Source organism: Chanos chanos, chromosome 14 (assembly GCF_902362185.1).
Source record: "Chanos chanos chromosome 14, fChaCha1.1, whole genome shotgun sequence".
Classification (NCBI taxonomy): Eukaryota; Metazoa; Chordata; class Actinopteri; order Gonorynchiformes; family Chanidae; genus Chanos; species Chanos chanos.
In genome coordinates, this window is record NC_044508.1 from 2,570,274 (window position 1) to 2,579,496 (window position 9,223).

Sequence of the window (9,223 nt, forward strand, 5' to 3'; positions counted from 1 at the left end):
ACAGCACGTTAGAGAAGATTCTCACACAGTCTAACATCAGCATCTCCCTTTTCCTGTGTTCCTTTAAAGAAAGAAAGAAAGACAGAAAGAAAGAAAGACAGACAGACAGACAGACAGACAGACAGAGAGACAGACAGACAGACAGAGAGACAGACAGACAGACAGAGAGACAGACAGAAAGAGAGACAGACAGAAAGAAAGAAAGAAAGAAAGAAAGAAAGAAAGAAAGAAAGAAAGAAAGAAAAAATAAATCTCCAAGGAATGTTTGACTCAGAGAGAGAGAGAGAGAGAGAGAGAGAGAGAGAGAGAGAGAGAGAGAGAGAGAGAGAGAGAGAGAGAAGGAGAGAATGAGAAAGAGAAAGAGGGAGAGGAAGAGAGAGGGAGAGAGGAAGAGAGAGAGGTGGAAAGAGAGAGTGAGACAGGGAGAGAAGGAGAGAGGAAGAGAGAGAGAGAGAGTGAAAGAGAGAGGGAGAGAAAGAGAGTGAGACAGGGAGAGAAGGAGAGAGGAAGAGAGAGAGAGAGAGAGAGAGAGTGAAAGAGAGAGGGAGAGAAAGAGAGTGAGAGAGGGAGAGAAGGAGAGACATATATTCTCCCCTCTCTGGTTCCCTCTTAACCCAACACTCAGAAAATCTTCCCTTTCCATCAAATGACCAGCCCTCTGTCTGAGAGGTCAAGCAGCACCAATGAGGCCTGGCAGCCCGAAACCATGGCAACGACGTGACTCGAAGTCAAAGTGACTGTGACGCTCGCCGAACGAACCTGGCAACAACTGTAGCAAGCTAAAATTTACATGTCAACTTCACGCATCAAGTAATGTACCGAGAGAACAGGGAAAAAAACGAACAAACTGGAATTCTTCGGTAGCGTACCGTTAAAACGCGTCGGCGAGAAGATGACGAGTGTTTTAGAGATCAGAGAGAGAGATGTATATACAACAGAGGAAGTTTAGTGAGGATATTTTAGCTGTTTAACCTGTTTGATGATGAAGTGCACTGGTTAAGTGCTGTCAAAATCATCCAACACACTGTAGTTACAGCATTACCAGTGTCCTGATTGGTTGTTTTTGTTGTGTAAGTAAATTAGGTAAATATATGAATAAAACTGTACACGACACTTTCTTTGAGAGGCTAATTCAAGCCTGTCTCAAGCAATACGACGCCTAGATAACAACCAAGAGAACTATGAAGTCAGTCACAGTCAGTTCAACTTATTTCACTCTTATTGTGTGTGTGTGTGTGTGTGTGTGTGTGTGTGTGTGTGTGTGTGTGTGAGTGTGTGTGTGTGTGTGTCCGAATGCACGCTTGTTTCTACGCCATTAACAGTCATCCAGGGTGTAATTTATTAGATTAACTTTATTTATACAAAAATCTAAGACAGTCCAAGATCTCGGTCACTCTCTTTCTCTACTTTGTGAGAAAATGACTGTTTTGCTCTAAAGAAGAAGAAGAGGAAGAGGAAGAAGAAAACAGATGTAGGATCACATATCTGTCCCAGTACGACAGCACAGTGTTTAACAGAATCCATCGGGTCCACTAAGACCAGTGTCAGTCCTCTGGAACCTGAGAGGTCCAACTCTCTGTTAATGCAAGTAATGAAGCATCTAATCCCTCCGCTCCAAACTCAACTGCTCCACACACAGAGCAGAGAGCCAATCAGACGCATGGAAGACATAGCCCCGAACTGTGTGACGTCACGCCCACGAGGTCACATACACACGCGTACACACACACACGCACACACATACACACAGAGTTAGTAACAGGTGTGTATGTTTTTTCAGATGAATAGACTATTTCATTTAAATGTAAAGTTAGAGAAAAGTCAGAAATTCATGATAAGTACTAGAAAACTAAATCAGAGAGAAAGGTCAAGACCATGCCCTTCAGCTGATTAGCTTTGTTTCAGAAGTTCTGAAACCAGTTTCACCTAGCGGAACCAGTATCTCCCAGAGGAACCAGTACAAATGTCCAGTAGATTCAGCAGCTAATCCCTCTTCCGTGATGGAAATTCCAATAAAATTCCATAAAGCTGCACCATTACACAACTTCCAGAAAACAAGGAGAGCTCCGGAAGAGGAAAAAAAAACAATTTAAAAAGTTAAAACATTAGAGTTCAGCCTCCCAGTAATCCCAGTTACCCAGCCTGGATGGGTTCTTCAGAAGTTCTGGAGTTCCGGAATATTCCGGTAAAGGTCAAGAGAGTCAGGGTTGGAGAAAGCGCCGCGTTGGGTCACCTCACGTCCAGCGATGATCTGCTTCACTGCCACCTCCACCTTCTTCCCACTGATGGTGTACTACAGAGAGAGGACCAGAGAAACACAGAGGTGACTGATGGTGTACTACAGAGAGAGGACCAGAGAAACACAGAGGTGACTGATGGTGTACTACAGAGAGAGGACCAGAGAAACACAGAGGTGACTGATGGTGTACTACAGAGAGAGGACCAGAGGAACACAGAGGTGACTGATGGTGTACTACAGAGAGAGGACCAGAGAAACACAGAGGTGACTGATGGTGTACTACAGAGAGAGGACCAGAGAAACACAGAGGTGACTGATGGTGTACTACAGAGAGAGGACCAGAGAAACACAGAGGTGACTGATGGTGTACTACAGAGAGAGGACCAGAGAAACACAGAGGTGACTGATGGTGTACTACAGAGAGAGAACCAGAGAAACACAGAGGTGACTGATGGTGTACTACAGAGAGAGAACCAGAGAAACACAGAGGTGACTGATGGTGTACTACAGAGAGAGGACCAGAGAAACACAGAGGTGACTGATGGTGTACTACAGAGAGAGGACCAGAGAAACACAGAGGTGACTGATGGTGTACTACAGAGAGAGGACCAGAGAAACACAGAGGTGACTGATGGTGTACTACAGAGAGAGGACCAGAGAAACACAGAGGTGACTGATGGTGTACTACAGAGAGAGAACCAGAGAAACACAGAGGTGACTGATGGTGTACTACAGAGAGAGGACCAGAGAAACACAGAGGTGACTGATGGTGTACTACAGAGAGAGAGGACCAGAGAAACACAGAGGTGACTGATGGTGTACTACAGAGAGAGGACCAGAGAAACACAGAGGTGACTGATGGTGTACTACAGAGAGAGGACCAGAGAAACACAGAGGTGACTGATGGTGTACTACAGAGAGAGGACCAGAGGAACACAGAGGTGACTGATGGTGTACTACAGAGAGAGAGGACCAGAGAAACACAGAGGTGACTGATGGTGTACTACAGAGAGAGAAAACCAGAGAAACACAGAGGTGACTGATGGTGTACTACAGAGAGAGGACCAGAGGAACACAGAGGTGACTGATGGTGTACTACAGAGAGAGGACCAGAGAAACACAGAGGTGACTGATGGTGTACTACAGAGAGAGGACCAGAGAAACACAGAGGTGACTGATGGTGTACTACAGAGAGAGGACCAGAGGAACACAGAGGTGACTGATGGTGTACTACAGAGAGAGAAAACCAGAGAAACACAGAGGTGACTGATGGTGTACTACAGAGAGAGGACCAGAAAAACACAGAGGTGACTGATGGTGTACTACAGAGAGAGAAAACCAGAGAAACACAGAGGTGACTGATGGTGTACTACAGAGAGAGAGGACCAGAGAAACACAGAGGTGACTGATGGTGTACTACAGAGAGAGAAAACCAGAGAAACACAGAGGTGACTGATGGTGTACTACAGAGAGAGGACCAGAGGAACACAGAGGTGACTGATGGTGTACTACAGAGAGAGGACCAGAGGAACACAGAGGTGACTGATGATGTACTACAGAGAGAGGACCAGAGAAACACAGAGGTGACTGATGGTGTACTACAGAGAGAGAACCAGAGAAACACAGAGGTGACTGATGGTGTACTACAGAGAGAGAGGACCAGAGAAACACAGAGGTGACTGATGGTGTACTACAGAGAGAGGACCAGAGAAACACAGAGGTGACTGATGGTGTACTACAGAGAGAGGACCAGAGAAACACAGAGGTGACTGATGGTGTACTACAGAGAGAGGACCAGAGAAACACAGAGGTGACTGATGGTGTACTACAGAGAGAGGACCAGAGGAACACAGAGGTGACTGATGGTGTACTACAGAGAGAGGACCAGAGGAACACAGAGGTGACTGATGGTGTACTACAGAGAGAGAACCAGAGAAACACAGAGGTGACTGATGGTGTACTACAGAGAGAGAACCAGAGAAACACAGAGGTGACTGATGGTGTACTACAGAGAGAGGACCAGAGAAACACAGAGGTGACTGATGGTGTACTACAGAGAGAGGACCAGAGAAACACAGAGGTGACTGATGGTGTACTACAGAGAGAGGACCAGAGAAACACAGAGGTGACTGATGGTGTACTACAGAGAGAGGACCAGAGAAACACAGAGGTGACTGATGGTGTACTACAGAGACAGAAGCAGAGAAACACAGAGGTGACTGATGGTGTACTACAGAGAGAGGACCAGAGAAACACAGAGGTGACTGATGGTGTACTACAGAGAGAGGACCAGAGGAACACAGAGGTGACTGATGGTGTACTACAGAGAGAGGACCAGAGGAACACAGAGGTGACTGATGGTGTACTACAGAGAGAGGACCAGAGGAACACAGAGGTGACTGATGGTGTACTACAGAGAGAGGACCAGAGAAACACAGAGGTCAGGGTACATCTGTGTGTGTGGGAGGGGAAGTAAAAAAAGAAAAGAAAAAACAAACAAACAAAAACACAGCTGATTGCTTGTGTTTTGTGTAAGTAACAACCTAGCTATCCAGACAGACAGTAAAATGAGTAAGAACAGACAGATCAACACATAGATAGATAAACAGTAAGAATGGACAGATCAACACATAGATAGATAAACAGTCAGACAAATGGGTGTAGTATTTTGGCTGTCAACCACCCCCCCCCCTTTCCTCTCTCTCTCTCTCTCTCCATCTCTCTCTCTCTCTCCATCTCTCTCTCTCTCTTACTCTCTCTCTCTCTCTCTCTCTCCCTCCATCTCTCTCTCTCTCTGTCTCACCGGTATGTCTTTGGTCTCCAGCAGCAGGGCGGGAACATGGCGTGCGGACAGAGCCACTCTGATCGCGCTGCGTATCCGTGACACCAGCTCCGGGCAGAACTTCTGATTGGGCGCCATCTTCAGGAACAAAATCACGCGTTCCTCCCCGTCACTGTTGTACTGGGGAACGCAAAGGCTGTCGGACACTTCCTCAAACGCCTCCACTGTTTGTTAAAGGAGAGAAAGAACAGCGCCGGTTTTATTGTGTGCACGCAAGAAACTGAACTGTGTTACGGTCATTCACTGTCATCTATACTAAACCCAGTCATCTATACTAAACCCAGTCATCTATACTAAACCACCCATTCATCTATACTAAACCCAGTCATCTATACTAAACCCATTCATCTATACTAAACCCAGTGATCTATACTAAACCACCCATCCATCTATACTAAACCACCCATTCATCTATACTAAACCCAGTCATCTATACTAAACCACCCATCCATCTATACTAAACCCAGTCATCTATACTAAACCACCCATTCATCTATACTAAACCCAGTCATGTATACTAAACCCATTCATCTATACTAAACCACCCATTCATCTATACTAAACCCATTCATCTATACTAAACCACCCATTCATCTATACTAAACCCAGTCATCCACACTAAACCACCCAGTCATCTATACTAAACCCAGTCATCCACACTAAACCACCCAGTCATCTATACTAAACCACCCATTCATCTATACTAAACCACCCATTCATCTATACTAAACCACCCATTCATCTATACTAAACCCCTCATTCATCTGTACTAAACCCCTCATTCATCTATACTAAACCCCTCATTCATCTATACTAAACCCATTCATCTATACTAAACCACCCAGTCATCTATACTAAACCCAGTCATCTATACTAAACCACCCAGTCATCTATACTAAACCACCCATTCATCTATACTAAACCACCCATTCATCTATACTAAACCCAGTCATCTATACTAAACCACCCATTCATCTATACTAAACCACCCAGTCATCTATACTAAACCACCCAGTCATCTATACTAAACCCAGTCATCTATACTAAACCACCCATTCATCTATATTAAACCCAGTCATCTATACTAAACCCAGTCATCTATACTAAACCACCCATTCATCTATACTAAACCACCCAGTCATCTATACTAAACCACCCATTCATCTATACTAAACCATCCATTCATCTATACTAAACCCAGTCATCTATACTAAACCCCTCATTCATCTATACTAAACCCCTCATTCATCTATACTAAACCCATTCATCTATACTAAACCCATTCATCTATACTAAACCACCCATTCATCTATACTAAACCACCCAGTCATCTATACTAAACCCAGTCATCTATACTAAACCACCCACACTGCGTGAAAAGTGGTGTATTCGGAAATATCCGGACGAAGTAAACTTCCGCTAAACCTGCTGTTTTCCGGAGGTATTCGGATGCCCGCAGAACTTTGTCATGCGGACCTGAAAACTCCCGCAAATGTCCGAATACAGCTGTCAGACGGCAGTTTTCAGGCAACCGCGTGACCACAGTCGTTAGCTGATGGCTTGGCCTTTCAAATGCTAATAACAGTCAGTGGTCTAGGTGGGACTGGGTATAGAAGCCTGCCCCCCTTCCTCGCTGTAACTTTCTATCAGTTAGCCTATATGTAATATTTAGCCGATATTTTGATAACCACACAAACTTCTTAGGTGTTGCATGGTCTATAATACAGCAGTGGTAGGCCCATGTAGCCTTTAATATCATTGCTCTGTCGTGCAGCTAAATTACAATGGACACTTCAAATGGAGCATACAAAAACACACTGAAAACATAATTTTAAAAAAGTCTAAATGAGAGGTTCATTAATTACATATTTGATGGTTATGCAACTGTCCTTTACTTGGGGTCAAAGGTACAGGGTGACCAGATGCAAACAGACCAAATGGGGGACAAGTAGTAAGTTTGTGTGGGACAATGTGGGACATGTTACTAATGCTGAGAGATGATGTAAAACTTAGATGTAATGTCAGTCTAACTGTATGAGAAACACTTGTATACACTTGTATTGATAGACATCCAACATGCATTGGCCATTACAGGCCCATCAAAGGCAACTGTACTTAAGCAAAGCAGCAGGCATCATACAGCTCAAGTCTTTCAAGTTAAACCCCTGACCAAATTCAACTATAAGAATAAATAAGGCTCAAAATAAAATATTACATAAAATAAAACAATTTCAATGCAAATCTTTATATCAAGCCAAAATCTCTATTGGATGAGAAGCATGGTCAGAAGGGATAAAAGAACTTTTTGACCATGACGTCGGCTGACAGCGTTTATCTTCATATCTGTAAAGTTTCACTAAGTTTGGTTTCTGTGACGTAGCAAAGAAATTCGTCGGCCCCACAGCTGCACAGTTTGATTGACGGTCGCCACAGACTCTTGATGACCGCCCTCAACGCTCTCCTCTCAGCCATTTGGTGAAAGCAAAGCTTTTAAAAAAACTCGCCTATGTTGCATTTTCACTGCTTTTGACATAGCGCTATTAAATAGATTAGAAACTATGCTCATGTGCGGGCGGGTAAAATAATGGATCCCTATATTTTTTATTTCTGACAGTTAAAAACCAAACGACCAGCGAAAATGCGGGACATTATCTCAGTATGAGGGATGCGGGACAAAGGATACAGGACTTTAAAAAAAAAAAAAGTTTACAGGGCATAGGAGTTTTTGTTGTTGATTCTCGCTTGTTTGTTCGGAATGTTTCTCCTCAGTACGAGGACGCGCCCCGTTTTCAAACCACCCACTTAGAATCTAAGGTTGAGTCCTGTCCAATCAGTTTTCTGTGCGTGCATGGCGTAGGGTGACAGGAACCAATAGCATTGTGTGCAACTGCAGCGCGAAATTTGCTTTGGAGAAGGGGTTACCTGTAGTAAGGTAAGGAGAAGCGAGTCACTGAAGGATTACAGAAGTTTTACTCCGTATTCTGTCGATAGTGTGCATTTTGGAGATGGCTTGCAAAAGAACACTTAAGTTTTCGAACGGACAGCGGAGTGTAGAGGCTACTCGTGCGCCGGGAATATCCAGTTTTTCCAACGGCGAGTCCGAACGAAAACAAACAACTGGTGTCCCCGTTAAATGCATTTTTAAGAAGATGTCTGAACAGCAGTAAACGTTCATGGAGAATGTTATTCGGCGGTTGGACAGGATGGAGTCCCATCAAAGAGGCGCAAGAGGAGTCTGCCCGAGAAAAGAAGACGAGCGGGAAATAACTCTGTTTCCGTAAGTTTATTTCTGTAGCCTTCTGGCTTTCGTCTTTGACTGCCGCGCATTCTGATACGTTCACATTTCTTTATCTGCTTTATCCCTTAATGTGGCTGAATTTAACTCTTGTATTAATTTTGCTTCTACAGGAAGCTGTGCGGATCATGCATAATGCTGAAAACAACACGCACAGATATGATCCACGGACAAGGTAGGACAGCGTGTTTTGTTGGTAGACTATATCGTCGCGATTGTTTCATAGCAGTGCTTGGAATTCTAAACGAACTTTTAATCAATCTTCCTTTCTCCTCCGCTTTTTTTTTCTCTCTAGCATCCTGAAAGACCGACTGAGACTATTCGAAAGAGTTACCGGGTGAATCCAGAGAACAAAGAGGGGGGCAGGATCGCCACTCGAACGAGGCAAAGGAGGAGAAGAGTAAGTCAAAAGATCATTTCCCTAGTAGTTCTTAGACTTTTTCTCCATTTGCTATTTTCAGTGATCTAATTTCTCTTTTCACTGTGTTTTGCATCTGCTCAAGGCCAGAGCTAGTGTTCTTTAAACTGAGGAAGAGGCTGCCATATGGAGGACCGCATCAGTAGATATAATTTCTGAAGGGGACGCCGCCATCTTGGATGGAAGGCCAGCGTGGGTCCTCCCGCCTAGCACAGAGTTGTCTGCACTGTGTGGGGTGCTACAGAATAGAGACCACGGAAGCTGGGTTGTTCTTGGGAATGCTCAACATTTAGAGTTTCATTTATGCTCCCAAAAGCATTTGTATTATATACTATGATATTACAGTATATTCTGTTCTAATGTATTCTATTCTGTTATATATTGTACATTGAGATATATATATATATATATATATATATATATATATAT

The 9,223-nt window shown here is 43.9% G+C and overlaps 1 protein-coding gene across 2 annotated transcripts in view; it reads right to left on the reverse strand.

Annotated features, from left to right (window-relative positions):
• Positions 1–506: 506 nt before the first annotated feature.
• Positions 507–9,223, reverse strand: part of aacs (acetoacetyl-CoA synthetase) — a 38,300-nt gene continuing 29,583 nt past the window's right edge. For both annotated transcript variants that reach the window (XM_030791751.1, XM_030791750.1), the window contains 2 exons: positions 5,043–5,245; positions 507–2,293 (listed from right to left, as the gene is read on the reverse strand). In XM_030791751.1, the coding sequence (XP_030647611.1) occupies positions 2,156–2,293; positions 5,043–5,245 (341 nt within the window). In that variant the 3' untranslated portion in view covers positions 507–2,155. The remainder of the gene's footprint in view (positions 2,294–5,042; positions 5,246–9,223) is intronic.